Source organism: Netta rufina (genome assembly GCF_964035555.1).
Source record: "Netta rufina genome assembly, chromosome: 10".
Taxonomy (NCBI): domain Eukaryota; kingdom Metazoa; phylum Chordata; class Aves; order Anseriformes; family Anatidae; genus Netta; species Netta rufina.
The window spans coordinates 11,676,604-11,702,729 of NC_140133.1; the positions used below are offsets into that span (position 1 = coordinate 11,676,604).

Below are 26,126 nucleotides of genomic sequence, written 5' to 3' on the forward strand. Positions count from 1 at the left end.
TGTTCCTGGCTGATAAACTGTGTGAGCTGGGGAAGAGGGGTCTTCCCTTCTTTCTTCTCTTTTTAATCCAGTTATTATCTGATCTGCCTCCTTTAAATAAACAAACATGCCCTTGATTCTCCCAGCTCTGGAGCTGACTGGCGATAGCTCTTTAATACCACCCACCCCTGCGCAGCCGGTAGCTGGCCTAGCAAATTATACACCTCCAAGTACAGCTCCCAGGACTCTGGCCAAGACCCCATCTGACCTAAATCTTGCTCATTATAAGCAGCCATAAACGTTTTTTGTTAAACAATGGCACTTACAAGAATATGTAATTTTTCTTTTGCAGTTTATAACTAAAGCCCCCTCTAGGGCATTTAATATAAATGACACTGAAAGAGGAAAAAATCTGCTTTTGATTTCCTTTTTATTTTTTTGTATGGTCATCTCAGAGGTTTTGCATTTATTGTTATTATTGTTCGCATGTATTTTTTTCCTTCCTTCAGCCTTTGTTCAGAGGTTTGGACTTACTGAGCACATTGCCTAGCTTTAAGAAATATTGCAAAGAGCTGCCTCTTCTTAAAAAGCTCTGAGACCTGTAATTATATGTAGGCATCTAAAAATTAAAGTTTATATTATTAGCGTGATGAAACATAAAAGGCCTGAATCTGTGCTCTTAATACAAACAAATTGAAAGCACTCAATAAATGCTAAGCACTTACCAGTATTAAATGACAAAACTCAGTATCTGGATGCCTTTGGGCTGGGAAGCTATTTCAACCGTGGGGAAGCTTGCTGCGACAATTTTCATAAGCAAATGTCATGTGCCATAAAATATATCTCCAATTATACAGCTGTAACATATGTATTGAGTATGAGCTCTGGTAATTACCTGCACTACATCTGGTTAAATGTTGGATTGTTAAATCGTTTTTATGCACCAAGGGTGCAAACCAAGGTGCTGGGGTGCTCCTCCGAGCCTGGAAGACCCGAGCTTCCCTGCGTGTCCCATCTGACCCCAAAATTTGGCTTGGGGACCACAAAGGGAGATCCGTGCCGGGGATGCCCGGGAGGGGCAGGGGCAGGAGGAGCCCCGGCGGGTGAGGCCGAGCCGGTGAGGAGCCCCCCGAGCTGGACAGCCCCCGGGGAACCGGGGGGGGGACCGAGGGGATGGAAAAAGGGGGGGAAAGCGGGGTACAGCCACCGGTGCCCATCGCGCTGCTCCGTTCCTGGAGGGGTACTAGGGCAGCGAGCCGAGAAGAGAAAGACCTGAGCTGGAGTGGGTGCTTGAATCCTTCCTCCTCCTCCTCCTTTTCTCCTCCTCCCCTTTCTTCCTCCTCCTCTTTCTTCTCCTCCTCCTCTCCTCTCCCCTTCCTCCTCCTCCTCCTCCTCCCTCCCTGTGGGCAAGTTGGGCTGCACCCGAGGCTGCTTGGCGGCGGGGCTCGCCGGGATAAAAGGATTCCCCCCCCCTCCAACCCCCGTCCCTCCATCCCTCGGCTCCCCCCGCCGCCGGGGCCGCGACCCCGCCGGCGGCAGCAGGCAGGAAAGTTGCAAACAACCTGCGGCCGCAGGAACTTTGCGAGCTGCCCCAGCTGCGTGCGTTCAAGGTGCCTTTGATGTGTGCAGCAGCTTCTGGAAAGCGGGCTGCAGCTTTTCCCACCCGCCAGCCCTCCCTCTCCCCACCCTTCCCCTCCCACTTCAGCCGCCACTTCAGCCCGCACACGCGATTTGTTTGAAGGGGAGGGGAAGGGAGGGGAGGGGGGGGGGGGAAGAGGGAGAGGAAAAAAAAAAAAAAAAAAAAGTGATGAAATGAACAAGAAGTGGTGAAATTACCCAAGCGACTTTTCTCAAAGAGAGAGAGCAAAGCGGCGAGAGGAGCGGCGGCGAGCCCCGAGCAGCCCGCCCGGCACCGGAGCCCCCCGGGGGGGCTGCGTGCTCGGGGGGCTGTGAGAGCGGCTCCGCAGCGAGATGCGAAAAGCCTCAGCTGTTTGCCTCGCCATGCCGGCTTCCCACTAGAATGCCAAGCCTTGCACAGGATGAAAACAGGTTCGTTTCCATTTCTGCTGGGAAATGTTGCGCTCCCCACCGCCACCACCTTGCTGTTGGAGATGCCGGAGAAGATCTTCATGATGAAGCAGAGCCCTCTGCTGCTGCGAGCCCTCCGCTCTTCTTCGGAGATGTTGAGACAGAGATAAATCTTTTATGCAGCTGTCTTTTCATAGCTGTGGCGGTTGCCGTACAATCTGCACTTGATTGCAGCTAAAATATTCTTTTTAAGATCCGTTTCACAAATAAACACAGATGGGAGAAGTGGGAGAGGGAAAGCTGTACTGAAGTAGTAATGGTGGATTGATCTTCCTTCTTTCCCCCCCCCCTTCAGTGTCCTCCCCCCCAAATGAGAGCCTTTTCTGAACAAAAATGCTCTGTTTCAGTTTAAAGCAGGAAAGATTTGGGGGACTGTTTGGATGGGGCTTTGGAGGGAGACTTCCACCAGTGGTGCTTGCCTTACTTTCCTGAATGTCCGTGGCTACCAAGCCCATCAGACTCTGTCTTGCCTTCACCCTGTCTTAAAGTCTCTCCTGTTTCTTCTAACACCTTGCAGGTCATTCCTCCAGAATGCCAGAGGAAAGTTCGCCAAAGCGGAGTCCTCAAAACATCCCATACAAAGACCTGCCCCACATCATCAACGCTGACGGGCAGCATCTCTTCTGCAGGTACTGGAAGCCAGCAACAGCTGCCAGGTGAGCACTTCCAAGCAAATGCCCTTTTTGACTATCAGTAAATAAGCCTCTCTTCATGTGATTATTATTTTTAGCTTGGCTGGCATGCCAGGGCTGTGTGCATAGAGCTTTACAGAGCCGCTGAGAAGAGATGCCTCTCATCTGAGAGAGCTCCTACTGTGATGAGTGTATTCCCCAAACCTTTACTCCCTCAAGTTTGCCTTACAGATGTGAACTAGAGTTACTTGAGCACAGCTGGCTTGGTTGGCAGTTTCAGTATGCTACCGGGTGGCACACGCAGGTGGCTGGTGCCTACCAGCAATGAACAAGTGTCTCCAAACTAATAGCACAGGCAATCAGGGAGGGATGAGATGATGGCTTACTGATGCCTACTCTTGTTAATTTTCTTACTGTCAACAAATAAAACAGCAGCATCTGACTTCAGTTTGAACAGTAATAGCACAAATCTCAGAGCAACAGGCAGGATTTGGTTTGACTACACTGCTTCTTGACTGCTTTTTTTTTTTTTTAAATTTATGGTTAATGAATGATTTAAGGACCTCTCACTGGAAACTGTCTGTGATTTCAAAACTAAACTCAGTAATAAACATAGACAAGGACTGAGATAGAGAAATGTAAATAATGTCTTTTTTCATAATTTACATAATCCCCTTACTGTAATGTCTTTCTGTGCTTATTATGTGCTGATTGTGGTCTGCTATAGAAAGCTATTTGTGTTTCTCCCATAGTTATTTATGATCGTTCCTCTTTCTGTCAGTATCTGCTGTAAGATTCTGTTTTGATGTGTGTTTTACTACCACTAGTTGTACAGGTAGCTACTTTATAAAAGTCTGGATGTTGTTTTATTGTTTTCTTTTAGTTCAGGCCAACAGGAAAAGCTATGTTGATCTTTTTAAATTTAAGTTTAAACAACTAATAAACAGTTGCAGGAAAAGTGGTTCAAGCTCAAAAGGAGTCCCACCTTTTCCTTGACCACCCAGTAAGTCAGACAACCTGTGCCCGCCAACCAAAGGGGCAACACGAGTGGCTTACAGACGGGTGGTGGCGAGCACCTAAGCAGTGTACGCTGCCACCTTGTCCCCAGGGAGCAGCACTGTGCAGCCACCCCCCTGTAGCTCTGTTGCACTTCTTGGGCTCTAGGACATGGGACTTGGCTTAAGATCACCAGGTCCACGATGCATTTTATAGTAACCTCTAATCACTGCCTTTCAGAAACAGAGAGGAAAGTTTTTGGCACTGGTGTTTTACATATCCTTTGCACCAGCCTGAAGATTTCTTCTACTAGAGAGGGAGAAAAAAAAAAAAAAAAAAAAAAAAAAAAGCTATCAAAACAAGCTTCTACTGTGAAATCAGGCTGTCTCATATTGTAATGCTAATTAATCATTAACTGCCCACAATGTTCTTCACCCAGTAGTGGAATTACTTTCTCTTTTCATGTTTAATTTCTTAGCAAATTAGTAGTGAGTGGAGGGGTCTTTGATCAAGAAATGAAAGGCTGATAAAGAACTGAGAGTTAAAACTTGGTGTCTAAGTCCTCTGGGTAGTTATTTTTTTTACGGCTCTGTGCACCAAGCAGTTAATTGAGAGAGCCTGCCCTAGTTTTGTAACAACAAAAGTAGATGGGATCAGTGTTGCTCATTTACAAGTGGTTCCTAAGTGCATGTATGTGTGTGTGTCTGTGTGTGTTTGTGTGTTTGTGTTTAAGGAGGAGGCGTGCTGTTTATTATTAGCTCTTTTGGCATTGTTATGTATGAGAGAGATTGGAAGTGACTGAGCAGCAAGTTAGTGCCTGGATTCTACAGTCAAGAATGCTCCCGAAGTGCTTTGATAGGCAAACCAAAAATACATTTTTTCCCTCTCACTTTTGAGAAGCAGCTCAGCTTTTTTCTGCTTCATATGTAGAAGCTTGGCAACTTTCATCTAATTTTAAATGTTCAGCAAAAATGATCTATATATATGTAGAGGGAGAGACACCTCAGGGGACTTTTACTGGCCTGTTACAATTATTCTATTTCAAATACTGAAGGTAATTCTTTCAATCTTCTAACTCAATTGTTGATTCGGGTTGAAATCTTAACACTAATGAATGATGCTATAGCAGTCAAACGGTGGGATCTTGCATTGATCCATTATGCATCTAGTCCCAGCCAGGGCTGCAGAAATACCTTTTCTCTACAGATGCCCAAAGGTTATCATTGACTTGGCTTCAATTAGAACAGAACTTACCATCCTTGATCCACCCCCCGGGGAGAAAAAAAACGGGATATCTGCCAAAGGAAAAATTAAAAAGTAGCACTAGCCTGGGGTTGAAGAGCAAACAATGGCTAGATGCTCTCTGAGAGTGGGGCCAGCCAGCAGACATTGCCCTTCAGAGCTGGTGCTTCTCTTTTATCTCCTCAAACGGGCACACAAAGGTGGATAAAGGCTGTGCCGGACTAATGTGCTGCAGCATTAAAGGAAAAAAAAAAAAAAAAAGGTTTGTCAGGAAGATGGGAAATTTTGCAAGGCTCTTTTGCTTCACGGGCACAAATATCCAGGCTCTGATCCTGCGTGGTGTTGATCCGACTGATCAGCCCGTGCTGGTGCACATATGGATGCTTTGTTATAAGTGCCACCGAGGCCAAGGTTGTGGTGTGTGTGAAAGGCACCTATTGTGAGTTCCTCAGCAGGGTCTGCTTTGTTTCAGAGGGGGATTTAGGTGATTACTTCGCAGGAAGCTGACACACAAAGGCACTCAGATGTCACAGTGATTAGATGGGGTAGATAGAGTAGATATTAATGGGACTAAGGAAGGGGAGGACAGTGTTTTTGCTTCTTTTTGGGGTGGGAAGTCACTCCCAAGAGGAGAGCCACGGACAGGGTGTCTTGTACTGCTTGCTGGCGGCAATGCAGGTGCAGCTTCCCTGGCCAGCAGCCCTGCAAGCTACCCTTCTTGTTGGGCCAGTTTCAGCCGAAAATGTAATTAAGTGGTCATGCTGAATGCGGCCGGGAGGAATATGTGGTTATGTTCTGGTGTAGTTTTCTTCAGTTGTGCCAAGTGCAAGGTTTGTGGAGCATGACAGAAGGTAACTGGTGCTCACTGGTGAGGCAGAGCTTAGGGTCTGGGGAGGCAGAAAGTTTTCAGGACCATGTAATGCTGTTTGGAGGAACTAAATCAGTGGTACCAAAACAGGCTGATCTCATGCCTGTGGCGTGTCCCGGTAGCTGAGGAAATCCTACTTAATGGAAACACGTTTTTGTGTAAACAAAAACAACAGCTCCATGCAAGGTTAAAACCCCTGCCACCACCCTGAGCCATCTGAGTCAAAACATGAGGTAAGAGGAGGTGAGGAATTAAGAACCGCGCTCTGTTCCCAGCTCTCAGACAAAGCTGCTAAGAATAGAGGTGGGATGAGGAAGGGGAAGGAAAGTCAGGAGAAGTCAAGATATTTCCTTTGAGGCCCCAGAAGGGCTTGGAGAAGGTCAGAGATGACCTTCTTTTCCTCTCTGCTCTCTATCGTCGTAGCCTTGTCTGGATGCTTCAGCTGAATCGCTGCCTAGATAAGTATAAACAGTTTGTGCTGGGGCACTTTCAGCCCCTCTGTGTGACCTCAAATAAACCCTGTGAGATTTGTTGACCCAGCTTAGTTTTTGAAAGGTGCTGATAGCCTGCAGCCACCGTTGACTTCAAGCAGAGACAGTGATTCTCAGCGCTCAGCCTATAAATAAGCATAAACCAGTTGCTCTAGGTTGGATGCTCAATGCTTGAGGTGCTCGCAGTTAGAAGATATCCTCAATATCCAGACATCCTCGTATCTGAGCTTCCTCATCAGTCAAACAGAAATCATTATCTGGCTAGTTAGCACGATGCTTGTGTGCCTCCTCACGTAGGGGTCTCCGAGTGCACTTAGATGATTGCTGGCAATTGAAGTACACTGCCCGAGGAGGCTGCCTGAAGCTGAGACACATGTGCGGGCCACATATGTTTTCCTGGCTGATTGTTAATGTACAGTGAAATGGTGTGGTTCAACCTTAGACATTGTGCCCATGGTTTAGGTGGATAGAGTGCAATTGTTGGAGTAAACACTGTATTTGTTGGAGTTCTCTCAGTTCTAAACATGCAAAGTGTGATTAAAAACACAAAATGAAACAAACAAAAACCACCCTCTTTTCTATCTGCTTTTTTTTTTTTTCTTCTCAGAAATGCCTGTCATTCTTTCGACTTGCTAGCAATAAAAGAGCAAGCCAATAAGGAGAAAATATATTTCTCTCTTCCCGAAGGACTTTGCAGAAGTGCCTGTGGTGCAGAAATACAAACTGCCTTTATATCTGAACTGGCCCTTAAATTGTGAATATTGCTTGCTGATTTTGGCACCTCGTTATCAGCATTTCCATGGCATTTCCAGAAGAACAGCACTGCTCCCAGCGTGAGCAGATGACAAGGCTGAATTTGACTTTCAGACCCTTCCAAAATGACTAAAGAAATAAATAAACTGAAGTGAAGTCAAAGGAAAGGAAACGGAGTCACTAATTGTAACGTCTCTAATTATACTGTGCTAGTCTCTTGAAATACTTGCGGGAATTTCTAATTCAGTGCCACTCTGGAAGAACACTTTTGTTTGTGCTAATGAGGTCAACTTCAAACTAATGCATAGGGGCCAAATTTGTGTGGTGCAAAGTGACTGATGTCAGCATCGTCTATCGTAGGATGAATCGAGCTCTCTGTGTGTCTGATCACATCATACACAGTGCTCAGGGGAAATAAGAGCTTTTTGCTTAACGATTATCATTGTCGAACCAACATTCCAGGCTTTTTGTGCTATATTGCTATCACCTGAGTTTCTAAAGCCTCCCTTTTCCAATTCATCAGCTGTATGTGTTCCTTAAATTCTTATGTTCTTTTTGCTCTATGTGACTGTCTTATTCAGTGTGAATGGGGGCAAGCTTTCATGATTTCTTGTCCATTTCCAGGGGGTGGGCAAATTAATAAACCAGCTTCGCCTAAGAGGGACGCTTTGACAGGTAGGAGAGCAGCTCTGGTTCTTGCTGTGGGTGCTTCCAGCAGCTTTTCTTAATAGAATAGTTTTTTTTCAGTCCCTACAGGAATATCTGACAGAAGAAAATCTGCTTTTGTTTTTTTTTTTCCACGGAATCCAAGGAAAAAGGCAAATAGCAAAGAGAATAACAGTGGTTATTAAACTGCCACTTTTAGTCATGGCACTGTTAGGATCAGTTTCTAAGCACAAATGTGCAACTTCCTGCAGGACAGTGCAACTACACGCATGCTGGTGTGTGGGAACAAGGTGACTTTAGGAGTTCCTTGTGGTGAATCTCTAAAATTTCATTAAAATGTCATCCTGGTCCTGACACGACAATTTTGGTTCTCTCTGCCACTAACCTGATGAATCCTTGGAAACTGTGTTATCCAACACAGTCAATGTCAGATGTAGAGGTAGAGGAAAAGAACAAAAACGATCTTGAGATTGTGCTGAGAACCTAAGTTTCTGCTCATTATTCTGCCAGACACTGAAGGCTGAGCAAATGTCGCTCCTCTGGTGCAAGTAATTAAATTCATTTAAATTGGATTACGAGTGTGGTGATCAGTACTGGCTTTGTACTATGACCCAATAGATGCCCTACCTGTCCCTCCAGGTCTCTAGCCCGAGCAGGCCAGGCCCTGCACTGACTCTCCGCTTAGCCTCTGTTGCATAAATTTCCTTCATGGCATCAAACTGGGAGCACTTTAAGCCAGTTAAGTTTTAAGGGTGGTGCCAAAGTTGAACTTGACAAACTCATCAACTCTATCAGGCTTCCAGATGCAAGAGCCCATGAAATTTATAGTTTTAGATGAAGTAATACAAGCAGTTGCACACAGTTCCTTGCCTCAATTTCTTCAGTACTCTTGAACATCCCTTGGGAACACAAAAGAGCTTTTCTAGATCATCACAAACACATCTACAAGAGTTGGCTGGTAGAGATGTATTGGCTAGAAGAGGGTATTTTTCTAGATGTCAGTCGCAGAGGATTTGGCCTGTGTCTCCTTGGAAGTTCCCCTCAAGCTGCGGTGCCTTTGTGCTTTTCAGAGCCAGCATCTGATCTTTTTGTTCTTCTAGGGAAATTGCATTGTTCTAAGAGCTGTCCCTGCAGACACATTTGGCTGAGTTGCCTTCCTAGGTCCAGGCATCACATTGTCCTAATGTGCTTTCACTTGAATGGAGCCATTAGTGTTTAACAACCTTCCATTGTCGCTTATCCAAAAGATGTGACAAAACTCTGACAGCAAATGGCTGATTCTCCTTACCCTAAAGTATCCAAAGAAATACTGTTCCATCCTACTGATAGATTCCTTAAGTTATGTTTAGGCTGATCCCTTGCTTCATCACAACCCAGAGTTACACCCTTGACTATACCCATACATCCCTGCCCCTACTCTGCCAGCACCACTGCTGTGACACTCTATCAATATGGTTTATTAACCTACAGGGAGGAATTTACCAGCACCAGGGTAAATTTTCTGATGATATCAATACCTCGAGTAAAACCATACTTCTAGAATACTTACACTGGAATGACAGAGACTCCCCTTCTGAGTAATAGGCACTTGCTCTCCAGTCAGGATCTGTCTTCATTTCTGTGTGGCATACCCTCACTTGATGATGGGAGCGAGACTCTGAATCCTCTGAATCTGAAAGTGATGGCAAAGGCAGATGGCTGGACCTAGAAAATTTAGTATCAGAAAACAGAATACAGAAGTCAACGAGGAGCAGAGAACAGGCAAAAAACACAGTCAAGACTCTCAATTGCCAATGGCACAATGACCATAAATTTAAATAATTGGACTCTTAATTTCTCTGTGCTTTTGTTTCCTCATCTAAAATTGGGTATAGTCATACAGGTTAATGATGTAAGCAAGGTGACAGATTGGTGCTAGAGAGAGTAGATTATTCATTGAGGTTTGGTGGTTGAAGAGTGATTGATGTTTGAAGAGAGATTTTAAAAGTCTACTAAGTGATGCATTAGTTGTTCTCGGCTTTTCAGCTACGACTAAATTGCCTCAGCAGCAATCCACTAAAAAAAAAAGACAAGTGAGGGGAAAAAAAAAAAAAAAAAAAAAGGAACAAAATATTGACAACTGGTCTAGAGCCAGCCATTCACTGGTAATAAGGTAGTGATCATTTGCTGCAATACTGTGTATAGATAGGCAAGGAGAAAATGCACAAACTACTATAGAGTTAATAAACAAAAAAGATTACTGAGCTTTTTCAGCCACATATGTGTCCTATGCTAAAAAGAGTTTGCTCTGTATTTTTTGTCTCTTCCTTGTTCAAGCTTGAAGACTGCAGAGTGAGGGAAAAAAAAATAAACCTTTGGCCCTTTATAGAGCAGAAAGTTGGTTAAATTTTCTCTAAGTGACAGCAGGTTAGCTAGTTCACCAGCCAGAAAGACGGGTTTATTTTTATTATTCTTCAACATATTTTTTACTTTTCTTATTCAAAACAATCTCAGCGAGGTTTCAAATTCACTTGTCAAAATCCAGAAATCTGCAGTAGCTTAATTTGCTGGGCTAAACGAGTGAGGAGTGATGAGGAAGCAGTAAGTAATTAAATTGCTTTGGAGATAACATCTAGCTGACTTAATGGTTAAGCTTTTTCTTCTTTTCCTTTTTTTTTTTTTTATTTTATTTTTGTGTGAGAGCTAGTCTACAATACTTGGAGTAATAAAAACTGTGTTCTGAGCAGCACAAGCAGCATTCATAATCTCATTTTATTAAAAGGATAGTCAAGGGTCAGCCTTCAGTCATCATCTGGCCCTCTCCAAATGGTTTTAGCGAGGAGCACCAAGCATCTAAAACCAGGTTGACCTGAAAATGCACAGATCATCTTTCTGACATGATTATCTGCCCACAGGTTCATTAGGACAGAAAGCTTTTTTAAAATTGTCGATCTCCTTCCAGGTTCACCGTGTTGTTGGGCGTGTAGCACAGGACTGGAGCTCAGGGAAAGCATGGGAACACCTTGGCTCTGCTGCTGAGTTCCCACTGACTGCTGTAGGGTCAGGTTTTGACACACAGTGTGCCCATCCCTGCTCTGGCATGCTGTGTTGCTGTGAGCAAGGCTTTTTACCTCTTGTGCTCGGTTTACGTGGCACTTGGTAGGCAGGGTCGGCCCTTGCTTGGGGCAGGGTTGCAGGCGAGAGGACCTCTGGAGGGTCCCGTTCAACACTGCGTTATGTGGCTCTACAACAGGCATAGCTGCACCCTTTGTAAAGAATTCTGGGTTTTATGAATGAGGAGTGTTGTACAAAAGCCAGCTGTTGTTATTATTTATGCTGTTTATTTACTGGTCACATTTCTCTGAGCTGAGGGATGGAAAAAAAAAAAACAGTCAGCAGATTCACTTTGTTTATATTCAATTTCACTTTCTGTGTTTGGAGAATGTTAATTTGCTAAACACTACTCCTTCCCCTAAAGCCCCTAGTTTTCCTCAGCCTGTAGAAACATTGCATCACTCCTAGGCATTAGTATCCATTTCTCTTTTGTAAGCACCATGTAAGGGTTCTGACCTCCAAAGCTTTGCTTCTTGGTCTGTGCATTTTCCTGATGCTTTAGGAGAGGTGATCCCATCACTCAGCACACCTAAACATAACATCAAGTCTTGTTTGAGTTTTGCTAAATCCCAAAGGTTTTCAGATATGCCCCTTATTTTCCTGCCCTCCCCAGCTACATGGGCAGTTGGAGAACCCACCTGAACAGAGCTGAGGTCTCCCTCCCTTGCCATGACCCCACATGCAAAAGCTTGACCCTCATCTGAGACCCCGTGTCTCTCACGCCTGTGGTGACGCACCTGATAAAGCTCTGCCTGGTCCTGCTGCAGGCTGCAGCAGATGCACGCCTTGTGATCCCACAAAAGGTGGCTTGGAAGTTGGCAGAAGGGAAGCTCAGGGGAGAAGACAGAGCAACTTCCCTGCTGTTCTCTCCCCCATCTCTTCCTTTGCCAACAATCCAGAGGAGATGGAGCCAGACTAGCAGTGTTGGGTTAATAATTCTAGTGTTAACAGTGTTTGGTCTTGGTATTGTTGAGGCTTTCAAGAAATGGTCCCAAATACGTGGTACTTTTCTGTTTCTGGTGAAGCCATCCACAGAAAACAGAGCGTTCCCACAGCAGAATAACAGCTTGTGGTTTAAATAAATGTTGTTATTTCTGCTTTGCTGTAGGTGTACATGTATGTTTTGGTTCAGTGACTGCCAGATACTGTAAATGAGTATTGATTTCCTTTTCTATTTTAAGCTTTTCTGCAGAAAAGGCATCCCACATGCCTTTAGCTTTCTTTGCCTCTACCTAAAGCGATTGCAGCCAAGGATATATCTGACTAAATACCTCTTAATTTCAGTGTTATCAGTCATCCTTATTTCAGCAGTTGCACCCCAAGTTGTCCAGGTCCTCCTTCAACTTCTGGAGTTTAAAGCTATTACATCTGGCTACTTTTTGAGAGCAAATCAGCAAGACAATATTTAGATCTGGTGGCAAGCAGTTCCTTATCTACATTGGTGTGGCAGCCCTCCCTGCCATAGGGACACTGCCTGGGAGCTGGAAACGAAAGAGCATTTCAGAAAACAAACCTAACATCACTAAATTCTTTGGACAAACATGTTAGCTCAGTATGACCAAGAAATAACACAGACCTGAATTTGGCAACTGTAGGCAGAAGTTTCTTTCCGTTTGTTAGCTTGTAAATCATCCGTAGGTAAACCATTGCACCTCAACTGTGTTTCAAATTTACATTGGTTCGAGGCATGAATAAATGTTTCAGCTTTTAAAGCACATGTTCCAGCAATCACTCCCTTTGCAGGATTACTGTGTGTCACGTTTAGCTGTTTACTTTCAACTTTCTTTCATACCTCAGGTCTACGGCAAATGTGGAATACTAAATTAATTGGAACATGCTCAAAGCCTTGGCAAACGCTTTGCCTGTGACATTGCTAATTTCCCAGAGGAATAGTTCCTGATATTGATTTTGACAGAGCCTGTAAAACCTCTCTCTGCAAAGGTTCTTCTCATAGCTTGGCAGGGCTGGAGTGCAGCTCTGGGATGTGCTGAGAGAGGATTATTCATTGGAAATTAATGTGCTTAATCTCAAAGTATGCTAAAATATATGTAACTGCTTTCTAATTAAGAAATCAATCCTTGAGTTTCTGTCTCTGAGTTTATGGGCTAATTCCATGCTGACTTTTGGAAAATCACACAGAAAACAGCTGGTTATTTGGAGACTCATGTTATCTCTGACATCCAAACTGGAATTTTGTAAGTGTGCAGGAAGTAATCAAGAGCTCCTGAGCACGTTATGGTGGTATTGCCTGGTACAAGCCATGCTATCAGGTCTAAGCATTTCAGGGAACTGAAGTTTTACGTTTTGCTTTAGACCACGGCCACACGTGGGATTTGTACAGTCAAGGCTTTATTAGAAAGTAATAAAAGCATGCTGTCTCAGGGTCACAGGACAGCTACAGTGTCATCGCCTTTCTCGCTCCCTACTTATTCACAGATCTCTTCAAAGCTAGTGGAAGATTTACCCAAGTAAGCCCAAAATGCCCAGTCAAAGTACTTTGGTTGTGCAGTTTTTGTTACAAGAAGTGGCTTGGAAATACTCTGATCCTCTTGTGCCAAGTGTACACTTTTCTGTTTCTTCCCTGTACAGGTGCCAGTGTAATGACCTGAATCCTTCCTCTAATAACTGTTTCATTATTATTTGTCATGAGTTTTCTGCTTCATCCACTCCCTGAAATAACAGTTTGAGACGAGAGATGATTAGAGCTACGGCTAGAGTCTAAGATATGGATGATCCCATTTTTAAGAGCCATTGATTCTGTGGGGAGACTGGCAATGAAGAGTCCCTTGCTCACATGAGCCCAGGTTCAGACCACAAATGATGTCCAACTCCTGGCTCAACCAGAAGCCCTCACCTTGATACACAAATACTGCAATCTAACCCTATCTCCTGTGCTTACGTAAAAAGGTGAGATTAAATTGTCAAAATGGGGCTTGGTTGTAACATCAAGAACATTCTTGCATGGCCTGAATTGATGCCTTAATTAAGCACACCTTCCCTTCTAGAAAGCCTGCTTTGTCTTTTGGGGTTGAGATGGGTGTGTCAAGCTACAAGCTCAGAGCATCAGTAAGGAGCGACTTGCACTGCCACTGGAACTGTTGGACCAGTGCTTTGGATATGCCCCAACTCTAAGTGAGCTCAGTAACAAAGAACAGTTTTTACACAGCTACTCTGAGCCAGTCATACCTTTATACAGAAAAATCTTTTTGTTCAGTGAACATGTTTAGTGCTCAAGTGGTGAGTGGAGCTGAGTTTAAGCAGTAGCAAGTGCACAGTAGAAGTCTTCTGGCCTTTAATTGCAGCTCTTGTGCTTTGGAAGGACAGTCTGCTTAATTACACAAGCCTTTCTTTTTCCAAGGGTTCATATCACCAAACAGTGCCTGCATTTTGATTTCAACAAGAAACTGCCACAAGACTGGCTAAACTGTAATTTTTGTCCCTTTGCAAATCAGTAGAGGCTTGGTGCAAGCCCAGGAAAGAGGAGGGGGAGACCTGCAAGAACTGTTCTTGCTCTTTCCATTTCTGTTTCCTCTTCAAGAATCATGGTCCTGCAGCCATCTGCAGTGGCTTTGCTTCCCAGTGAAAATTAGTTTGAAAATTAGCAACAGGTCTTTTATTTTTCCTGATTTCCAGGTGGATTTATGTCAGAAACTCTTAAAAGTAATATATACACCTTAAAAGTAATATATCTATATTTCGGGTGTGACTTCGGATTGACTTGAATTTTGCAGCTGATGTCTCTACTTTGAATAATGCTTTGCAGAGTCTTCTGAGCAAGACACCGAATACTTTGTGCATTCATCCTTGTAGCTCCCCTTGGAAGATATGACCTCCATTTTATCTCCCCTGTGCACAAGGACGTGCATGGGGCTGCCCTTTGCACTGCAGACGGGCTGAAGCAGAGCGAAGTACGGCACTGGGCTGTCTGATCCCAGCCTTTCTCCCAGCCAGGCCCAGCAGCAGTTCTGCCAGGGCTCACCTCAAGTGATCCCTGCCTCAGTCATGTGAGCGATGCCTACACTTGTCTCTTTGGAAATAGAAGGCCTAATTCATCTTTCAAGGATTCCTGCACTCTGTAGAAGGGCAGCAGCAGGAGGAAAGCACAGCTCCAGACCAGAGTGCTTGCCTGTCTCACACATTCAGAGCAGCGGGTCTGCCAGGAACAATCCCATCTCTGATATCAAAGTGGGGGAGTGTCCCCCTGAGGCAATCCCCATAAACCTAGGATCCATTCACTTCGGTTTTATTCAAAAAGGGGTGGGAAGATCCTGCCTATGAATTTCAAATTACACACCACACACTTCACCTCTGATCTCAGCCTTGTGTACCCTAAAATACTACTTCAAAGCTTCCTTGAAACAGAATGCAGCTGGTCAGAAATGTTAACTTTGCAGAGATCTGTCCAGAGCTATGCAGTTGCAAGGTTCAAATAATTCCTTCCCACCTCTCCTGAAGTTTCCTTCATCTCTTTTCCCTATATTAGACCATTCATGAGTTATTTGCGGCGGGGGCGTGCTTTTCAAGGAGCTACAATAAATCAGCATAAGCTGTTTCTCCACATTGTTTTGTGCTGGCTCTGGCTAGATCCTGTTGAGCCTTTTGTTTTGAAATATGTCTGTACTGCCCGGTTCTGTCTCTTCTCTCTTGATTTATGGTATCTACACTTTCTGGTCTTTGTTGAATAGCCGTGGTACTTCTCCTGGAGGTCATGGCAGTTCTCAAATCTCCTCCTAACCCCATTGTTGTGATTTTGAACTGCATTGTGAGCCTGGCTTGCAGACATGCATGTGAACAGCTGCTGAAGGCAAGAGCGTTGCTCACGGAAGCAGGCACAGATGTTAAGACTGAGCCCTAAGTCTCCATGATGTTAAGCAGTAGGATGCTGCCCAAACTAACAGCAGCACCTCTGGGCAGGCTTGAATGGGAACTCCCAAGCCTGGGTAAATGGGGGAAAGGGAGGAGGTAGTTTGCTGGAGGGGTCTATTTTTAAATTGTCTGTTTAGGATCTGAACTGGAGTGAAGCCACTGATTCTACTAGACTAAGACAAAGTACATCAAACAGAAATGTGCAGAATCCTAAATCCCCACAAGCCCTATAAAATCAAGCAGAAACGTTGTAGTGCAACCACAGCACACAGTCCTTCAACACAGCCTCCGGCACTTGGAGGTGTTTCACAGGCTGAACTGCTACAGTCTTGAGCTACTGCTTGCCTCAGTCTGTCTGGAAGAGGCAAAGGTTCCTCCAAATTTAGATCCTGGGGAGGTATCTGTGCTGATCACAGATGGCTTTTGAAGATCTCCAAAGAGGGAGACTCCAGTCATGCTACAATGTCTGTGGTATTTAGAGAAGGTCAATGTGGGCTTGACTCCAGACTATTGCTATTCTGACTTGCTTTTTTTTTTTTTTTTTTTTTTTTTTCTTGAGGTGGGAAAAGTAGCAGTAGAACTGCTAGTGTAAGGTAACATCATTAAACTCCAATGACAGCTGAAAAGAGGTGACTGCCCAGATTATGGACCTATGTAGGCCAGCAGAGCAAAGGCTAAGAATGTGTTTCTCTAAAAAGTTGAGCAAAAGAGCAAGCAAAGCACTTGAGCTTAATGAAACATGCCTCCTTGAAACATGGGCTGGAATTAGGAGCAAGGTCATTGCCTCTTGTGCCTTCAGAGGGACATAACTCAGCGAGTTTCCTGGAGACAGAAGAACAGCAAGAAGGGACACACCTGACTCCAACATAAATTTTCCTGTCTAACCAGAGTCACCAGCCTGAATATTTGGCTAACTGCGGAGGTCACAAGTGTGCACAATGTGAGAGAAACTCCCATAACTTTTTGTAACCCCTGCCCACTGCCAAGTTCTGCCAGGGTCTCGTAGGTCAGCAGATCACCTCAGGGAAGAAAATAACAAAATAAAAAAATAAATAAAAAGGTGCAAAAGCTGACTCAAATGACAGAGACTTCAGGTCTACACCCAAAGCAAGAGGCTCTAGAGACCTCCAGAGGAGAGATGACCCATGTCTTTTCCAGCGAACAAAATTCATTCTTCATTACATGTTCTTGGAAATGATTAGCTGGAAGTTTCCAAGAAAGAGGTCATCTTTAACTGAATACCAAGGGTAGAAAATTGGAATTACGGTTAAATACTGACAAAATTGCAATCTGCTGAGTGCATAATTCTATTATAGGGACGGAAAAGGAAAGGATTTATATATATATAAATCTTCATAATCAGTGAGGACTACTAACCCAGCTAACACAAGTGTGCATACCTATAATAGATTTTCTTGACAATATCCTGTAGAAGCAAAATCAACATAAACAACACTAAATTTTTAATAACTTTAAAAGGTTTGTGATCAACTATTCTGTCCCTTGTCCAAAAATGTCACCAGTGAAATGTTTTTGATAAACAAGTGTTCATTGTTCGCCATATTTCTAAGAGTCAGGCTGATACTGGCTACAAGGGAGCTAATAAATCAGTTGGAACAAGACAACCAAACCTAATGCTCACTTTCAGTAAGCCAGTGATTTTCTGGCAGCCTCACTGACTCAGAGCTTTCCTATCAGTTAATTAAAAAAAAAATACTTTAGGAATTTGGTGTCAAGTATTCAAAACTGCAAATATCAGATGTTCTTTGTTAGAGTTGATCTGGTTCTAGCAAAAACATACATAATATCAAATGAATGCATGGTTGCCTTACATAGAATAACATGGTATTAGGTTAGGTTGTGAGGGCCTGGTTCAGGAAATCACTTCCGCATGTGACTAAATCAGTCCTAACTCAGAACAGCATTTATAAATCCTTTTTTTAAAGTTCAATCTTGTACGTTGTAAGTCCCACTGACTTTCATGAGTCGAAGGGAGTTTCCTGAGGTTAAGAAAGTACTTAAATATTGTTCTGAAGAGGGATGTTTTGGAATGGGGTGGAAGAGATTGAATTTTTTGTATATGCAGTCACAGGAAGCTTGTCTTCGTTTCTTTGGTCTAGTCTCAGTGTTCTGGGTTATTTTCTGGCAATAAAGGAGCATTCGTGGGGTCCCACAGAAATGTTTCGGTCCCCAGAGGACACGATGTTAAGATCATAGCATCCTGCTCACAACCTTCCACATCTAGTTTGACTTCCACACAATTTTTGTGGCCCTGTCTCAACCAGGAATAAGCAAGAACACGTGTCTTGCACCCTAGCAGGACCCCAGCCCTGAGTTTTGTTCATGGCCCGCAGACGCCATAGCACATCAGCTGTCTGAGTTTTGTTTTAAGTTTTGTTTTCTCTATTGAGCCCTGCTTTAAGAGAGCTCTCACTCAGTTGTGTAAGCTCTGTGCCACCATTTGTTTTTTCCTCAATTCTTCTTCTGCAATTGACTGTGGAATTACATCTATAAACATTCGTACTGTTGCAACAGGGCTAAGCAGAGGTGGCAACGTGCCCAGCAGTAAAGGTGGGATCCACTACAACTGGTTCTGCTCTTGCACCTATGCCTGAATCCCTGCCCTGCAAGGGCTGCTCCCCACTCAAGAAGGCAAATATTGGATGGTGTGTGCTAACAGTGATAAATTCACAAGAATCGAAAGCAGCTTAAAGCTTAGATCAGCTGATGACCTCTCTGAGAAGCAGGATGGAAAAACAATGCGTTCCTCTGATGCTGCTCACACCGCCTTTCTTTGTGCCATAGCCTGAGCTCTACCACTCCTAATTTCTACTTTTCTTCCTGGTGCAGCAAAGTGTGTCTGCATCTGTCCTGCACACAGGGCACCTCTGGGTGCTGCTTGCTCAGTAAGGAGCTGCTGCAGCACAGGAGGACTAACAGCAATCATGGATAACTGGCCCAGTGGAGAGGTGGGAGCAGGGGCTGGTCTCTGGTATACACCATTACCCCCTGATGGCAAATCAATAAACACAGCCCGTAATTGAACTGACTGGTAAAAAAAAGACAAATATTGTCCTGCCCGCTTGTTCTGCTAAGTAACCACATCTGTTTGCCAAGCTGTGCAGTACCAGGAGACAGAAACCTGCAGGTTTCCTCCTCCTGAGCTAGGAGGAGGAGGCTATGGGAAGGGCAGGGATCTGTGAAAAAGGTTGCTTTTGCAAACAGTCAATAAAGCTGGTTTCGTTTAATATCCATAATTGCTACTCCACTGGTTGCTTACTGCAACACAAATGCTTACTCATGCTCCAGGTTACACCTTGGCTTTGTGTGAAGACACACCTGTGGAGTGTGGGGAAATTGTGCTCTTGTGTGATCAGGTGCACACTAGGTGCTTTCATGAGCAGAATTCAAAACAATGTTTTGGCAGCATTTTGAGATATTTAGGAATTCAGTTCCCTCAGCCAAAGCCAGCTGAAGCATCCAAAGATGTGTCAGGTGGCCCTGCCTGTGGTTAGAGATGAATTCATGGGTTCAGGCACAGGTCAGTCTTTACAAGAATCACAGAGTGTGAACGATGTTTTCTACCTGAGATGTGTGTGTTTGCAAGGATTTCACTGGTGAAATTGCAAGAGCTGGAGGTGAAGAAATTTCTCCCTGGGATCAATTTGATACAAGACCAATACACAAGCCTTGCTTAAACAAAACTTACAAAGGCAATGCAGTCACAAAAACAAAACAAACAACAACAACAAAGCCACACCACACCTTAAAACCTGCTGGGTTTCTATATTAATTTTAAACGACTCGCAGAAACACCTCTGCTGAAAGCAATCTCTGATATTTCATGTTTCTTTCTTCCCAGCCATTGCAAAAGGAAGGAGCACACTGCGATTCAAGAGCAGGGGTGTCTGCAAAAATGTTTACATACAGTAAAGAACTGCTGTCAGTCAAACTAATCACTCGCTGTATTTCCATGCCAGCTTGCCAGTGAAAATATGTGCACCACGTATTTGTTATACTGCCTTCAGGTATTCTCTGCCAAATCTAGACTTGTTTTGCAATGGAAAATGGAAGATTAGGGGAAAGAGCTAAATCCTACAATCCTGGCTCTGATGATGCTCAGACTAACTTCAGTTTTCCAGGTCACTGTGTAAAATGCATGACCCCTGTGCACAGAGACCCTGAAGCTGGCCCCAGAGACCTGTGTAGAAGTAACCTGGGTTTTAGTCAGTACATCTCCTACTTTTCATTACACACCAGCAAAACAAGCTATGTCTGTGTGGACATAACAGTTTGGAAATTTCACTCCACATTTATGACACCACGTTTTCATAGGATAAAACCTTTAAAAGCGCCTAAGTCATCTTGACAGCTTCTGCCATTAGGGATCTTAAGGCACAAGCAATCTCGGGAATTTTATTCAGTATTTTGCTCAATTCTGTAATGCCTGACATTTTTCATGCTGGAATGAGAGGAGAGGTTGCAGGAACACCTTGCTGCTTTGAGGAATGGAGTTCTTTCTTTTCTCACAGAAGATGAGGGGGCTGAGCATCTTAGCAGGATGCTGTCAGGCGAAGTTGTGGTGCTGCAGCAGTGTGAATGAGAGCAAAATTAGGGCTTTGCTGTCAGGGTGATGAAATAGCAGAAAGCATTCCCTGGCAGAGTTCTCTTCACCAGCTTCCCATTAGGTTTCATTCACTTGATGCATTTCAGTGCATATATTCAAATCATATTTCTCTGAGAAATGAAGGGCCATATGCACTCAGCCAAGCTGCACCTTACTCCCTGTGCCTAGTCAGCAGAAAAAAAAGGTAGATCCTGTAAAGAGTAACAGGGGGCTTAAATAAAACCCTGAGGAGAAAAGCTGCCAAGAGCCAGGTTGCAGGAGCTACACAGCAAAGAGACTCAGCCTGACTGATTCTGTTGGATGTCAAAATGATGGGTATATAAGAATCTTCTCTCACTTTTCCTTAATTTCTCCATCAGAGTCCTGGGCATGCAGTGCCATTGCTTGTCGTACTGCAGAGCCCAGAGCATGCAGGTTATCAGCCCAGCTTTGCTTCATGCTCTGCTGCTGTGCTCCTGAATGTCTGACAGATCTGCCAGCCCCAGACCTGGGGTCAGTGGTGTGTGGTCTCTTCAGGTCACCCAGGACCAGAGCTGAGATCTCAGGCCTTTATGTCTAGGTGGAGGCAGAAGCATTTAGACGGGGACTGCAATTTTCAGGGACACATATAGAATAGTGATTCACTGTCCCAGCACTGGCTGGAGTCTCTGCTGGGCTGCCTGTGTCTAGGAGAGATGAGACATATAAAGCTATGATGCCTCTGCTGCAGAAAGTTAATATTCTTCACTGTGGAATGAGCAGTCTTTCCATCTCTTTGGCATTTGGTTCTATAACTACAGGTGTTGCACTTGGAAAATCAGTCTGCCTGGCAAGTCCATTGATAACTTGACAAATCTATTGACAGGGGAGGGTGACAGGGGACAAAATGACTGCTGCACACTGATTGTTTTGAAACTTTCAGTGACAGTAAAGAACGTTTGTAAGGCACAGGAAGTTAAATATGCTACACGGCCTAACCCCACCCTTGCTAATTACTGTTAGATACCAGAGCATCATTGCATTGCTTTTTTTGGTGTTAGCAGGTTTGCTCTGTAAAAATCCTTTTGGTTTCAATGGGTGCTTTCAAGTTGTCTAGCATGAGAAAATACTTTGAAGCAGGTGCTAATCAAAGAGCTAGAGCTGGAGTTTCTACATCACTCACATCTTTTTAAAGTTTAAATATATGAAGATCAAAGCAGCTTATTGCAGTGAATACACTGTCTAAAAATGTATTCAAAACCTCAATCAAAATAAAGTTGTGGAATTCACTAGCTGTAAACTGCTGTCATTGCTTTGTGTTGTCAGTTCGTCTAATGTTTCTCTATTAATGTACTGAAAATGTCTAACCTGTAGCCCTCAGACTGTTTAGTGGTTGCTGATGTTCCAGTGACAGACAGTACTTGTAAACGAACAAGTTCTGTTTATGTTGCTAAAGCCAGATTTTGGAAAGTCACTTGTCAAATTCAACAAAAACTTATGTAATCACATTGCTACTTCTGCTGTATTTTTAGTCCAATTCCGCACAAACTTTGCCCATTAAAAACACTGGGAAGGTTCGTTCAACTTTAGTCACATTTGATGCCATTCCAGTGAAAATAAAGCATCACTGGTACAACTGGAATATTTGAAGATAAATATTTGTATAGCATCTTTCAAAAATAAATGTCTATTAGACTGGTTATTTTCTTGATCCCTGGCTGTAGTCGTACAGTGGCTATGTAAAGGTCACTTTAATTGCCAAAGTGAAGCAACTGTTTTGGGGTAGAAACTGCAATGGTAAGATTACCAGAATTGGGGTCAAAAGATAAAATCCCAAACTCCAACCAGAGTTCTGGGCTCTGCTTGAGACTTGTTTAGCTATAATTTCATCTTTAGGAGGGTTCAGTAGCATTAGACATCTGCATCTCCAACCTGTAGAAGACCACGGTGGCAAACAAATCAGTAAGTTTGTCCCATGTGCAGCTGACCTCCATGTGGTCTGTCCTGCTACAACCTGGTGAAGATCAGGTCGATGGTAGGTCAGGGCAGCAAGCTGCTTTCCCATGTTAAAACCCACCTCAGCCATTATTTGCTTGCCTTGTACTTGCTTATGTCTGAAATGCTGTTGCTAAATTGAATGTGCCATTGTTGCTTGCAGCTCTGAAGCCTTTGTGCGCTGATTGCCAAGTTAATGATTTATACCTTAATGCTCCATTTAGGGCCCTCGTGTTTATCGCTCACGGCGCTGGGGAACACTGCGGCCGTTACGATGACTTGGCCCAGAGGCTGACAGAACTTAACTTGTTTGTATTTGCCCATGACCATGGTGAGTAGCCTTGAACAGTATTTGATTTACAGCAGCTCAGGACTTTACTGAGGTAAATGCCATTAAAGCTACTCAGCACTGAGAGAAAAGTCAATAGAATATTTACACATCAGCGTAAATGAGAAAAGGGCTATTTGAAGCTTTGTAAAGATCTGCATGTTGAATCTATAAGACAGCGACCCCATTACTGAGACTTTTCCTCAACCTTGCCATTGACATTACTGCTGATGGTCTTTTAACCTCTATGTAAGGGACTATTTCTCTTTCACCTGCCTCTTGGGGTGTGAAGAGGGATTGTCCACCGTGAAAGTAGGACCAGGTGCCATTTTTGCTGGATTCATACTTGTTGTCCTAAATAATCCGGGGGGAGAGAATGAAACGACAGAACAACTTTCATACACCAGTACAACCAGACAGCTGCACCCCTGGGCCATGGACAGGCATGGAGACATCACAGAGGTTTGTTCAGACACACCTCGACAGCACTGCAGAAACATCAGAGCTGGCTGCAGACACCTGGGCAATGCTGTGCCATGTAAATTTACTGTCCCTGCCTCTTCTGCCTTGAGGATCTTTGCTCTGCTCCATTCCATGACATAGATATGCTGGGTGTCAACAGATCTCCTGAAGCAAATCAGTTGGGACATACTGTGAACATATCTGAATCACCTGTTGTGCTCTTTTGGTAGCATCCTCTCACACCTGATCCTTGCAGCTTCATGACTGCCTTGTGCCAGGAAATCTTTTTTTTTTTTTTTTAAATCCTTGCAGATTGCTGCCTCCCAGCAAGAATCACTCTAGACATTAGTAAAACGGATCAATGTGGTTAATAATGGCAGTAGACAAAAAGCAAGGCCAAATTCTGAGCTGACAGCTGAAATGGGGTGAATCTCAGTGTTATTCTGATCTCCTTCTGGCAGATCTGCCATTGACATTGCAAAGTATACCACAGTGCAATGGAAAGTGTACTGCAATGTACTTGGCTGAAACTGAGACTCTAGATCTCCTCAAAGGCAGGGATGCCGAATTTGAACTTGCTAAAGCTGTAGAATTTAGAGCGCGTGAGACATTGCACCATTTAGTCTGCAAGAGGAAAGGCAAAGCCTTAGCAAACCCAAGTAACCAAAGCTTCCCCTTGCTTCTGCTCTCATGACTCCTTTTCACTCACAGCACTGCACTGGGTATGCAGAAATTAACCCGATATTTTCCTTGACAAAGAGAATATCCAGCCCTCAGAACAGCTCACAATGAAAATAAATAAAAAGCGTGATTTTCCAAACAGCTGACCACATGCCATATACAGAGCTGGCTTTACAAAGACAGTGAACCTGTGCAAAAGTATCATTGCTGACCCCAGGGGCATGTTTCTCCTTATGCAGGCGCAAAATTTGTAAGTGGGGGCTCATTCACTTTGATCTACTTCCTAATGATTTAGACACAAGGTAGTGGGAGCATGCAGTAAAACCAGCAGAAATTGTCCCCATTCCTCTTTCATTATCTATGTGGCACAAAGTTCATGAGAAAGGAGATGGGACAGACCACGTGTTGTCCACCCTGCAGCTGCTGTTAGTAGATCACAGACACCGTATACAGAAAGTTAGTGAACTCCAGGACACACAAGCGATGTGTTTAAATGCCAGAGCCCAGCGCTGCAGGCCTGTGGTTTCTCACTGTGCATGCTGAGCGGGCCTTAGTTCCTCATTCTTTTAAAACCTGATAGTGGTTTTAAGAAGTAGAGTTAAAATAGCAATATTTGAAGCAACAAGCCTAGAAGCAGTGATAAAGCGTTGTACTTATTGCATGGATTTGATACAGAGAATGGCTTTTCTGTAGATGGAAAAGGGCTTTGGAAGTGAAGACCCCGACAGGTGTTTATTGTGCAGTTATTTTCTCTCTTTTTCCTTGAATTTCTTTTTGTCTAGAGAAGCATAGACATGTTGTGTTTGTGTTTTCCCCTATAGATGGATGTTGCTGAACTGATCAGTTTACTTCATTTAACACATTTCTGGTTGCACAGGCTGCTTTAAGAGTTCATGCTCCCTGTCAGGCCTACAGTAATCTTTGTAAACTCCGTTTGGTTTTCTTCATCAGCAAAGGGGAGAAGCAAAGAGGAACCTGAAAGCAGAACACTGGACACGCAATTGTGTTACTCAAAGAGCTAATCTAAATGAGACTAGATTCACTAACCCACAAAAACAATTAACATATTTTAGGCTCTGTAAAATAATCATTGCACCTACAGTGCTGAGCAGTGAGGACAGACCTTGTCTGGCAGAATACAGGTTACAGCCTGAGTAGACACCAGTGAGAGCTGAAGGGCATACTTTTCTCCCTTGCCAAAACTGCCCAAGCTAAACAGAGTTTTATAGCTTTCCCCTACCATTTTGCCTATTCCAAATCACCTCACCAGTGTGTTCCCTGTTTCTGTCCCATCCTTTGGATATCTTTGTGTAATATTAATTATTCAACTGCATTAGCAAAATAATTGCTTTCTCTTCCTCATGTCTTACAGTAAATCTTATGAGTTTGGCATAATTTCCTGACCTGGACATTTATTCTTGTTCTGGAATACTCATGGATACGTTTCCCATTTCAGGCATGAAATTATTAATGCAGTTCCACAGTGTGGCTAGCATGATTTCCCAGATGAGTTGGGAAGTTGCTAGGGCTCTAGTATGTGTGACTTGACTGATTTATATGGTGTCTAACCTTCAGTCAAAAGAAGGAAAAATAATTTCCATTTATACTGCTGATTCTGTAAGAGCTTATACATGAGCTCTAAATCTTGCTGAAGGCTGCTTTGCACTGTTTCATGTTATGAGAGGCTGCAGCAAAAAAAGATGGCACTTCTCAGTGTAACAGTGTTCACCCTAATTTGTGACTTCCTACTGACGGTGGAGAGCTAGCACTGGCCAGCTCTCTCAGTGTCTCAGGATATATTATTTGTGCATTTGCTCTTTCAGGTATTTCATAGTAACCTCAAGACTGCTCTACCTCAGAGCTATGTATTAGAAACTGTCCAGGGTGGTGGTGAAAATTTAATTCCAGAAGACCTTTTAGCTCTCCTTTACACCTAACATTGTTAAATTGCTTTGTTTTATATCAATCTCATGGAAGAGGAAAATGGTTTTTTTCTTTGTAAAGTCACATTTGGTTCTGTGATCTCTTGTGTTTTTAATAGGCAGGTAACAGTTTCCGATGATTTCTGAGCATACTCAGAGTGCAGCTTCATGAAGACAGAGTTAAGGCTGCCAGGATGACCTTGCTATGTATGTCTGTAAGCTTTAGCTTTGTTGAAATGAAATTTCACTTTTCAATTTCCTTCCTATATTACTATTATTTTATTATGTCAACATTCTGATGACAGAAAAAGAGACAAACAGGTTATTGGCAATCAATTTAGGAAAGCCCTCTTAGAAGGAATACTCGTGGGAGATTCATCAAACTGGAGTGATATTGTAATTCTTCATTAAGCTGCAGACAGATTGCAGCTCCTTTAGCTATAATGCAGTATTTTTAGGGAACTGTAAAGCTGAGAGCC

At 43.6% G+C, this 26,126-nt stretch overlaps 1 protein-coding gene across 1 annotated transcript in view; it reads left to right on the forward strand.

Annotated features, from left to right (window-relative positions):
* The first annotated feature begins 1,781 nt into the window (after positions 1 to 1,781).
* The window catches only part of MGLL (monoglyceride lipase), a 63,373-nt gene continuing 39,028 nt past the window's right edge, over positions 1,782 to 26,126 (forward strand). The window contains exons 1-3 of the mRNA XM_084292969.1: positions 1,782 to 2,028; positions 2,585 to 2,723; positions 22,479 to 22,585. Of these exons, the coding sequence (XP_084149095.1) occupies positions 2,019 to 2,028; positions 2,585 to 2,723; positions 22,479 to 22,585 (256 nt within the window). The 5' untranslated portion in view covers positions 1,782 to 2,018. The remainder of the gene's footprint in view (positions 2,029 to 2,584; positions 2,724 to 22,478; positions 22,586 to 26,126) is intronic.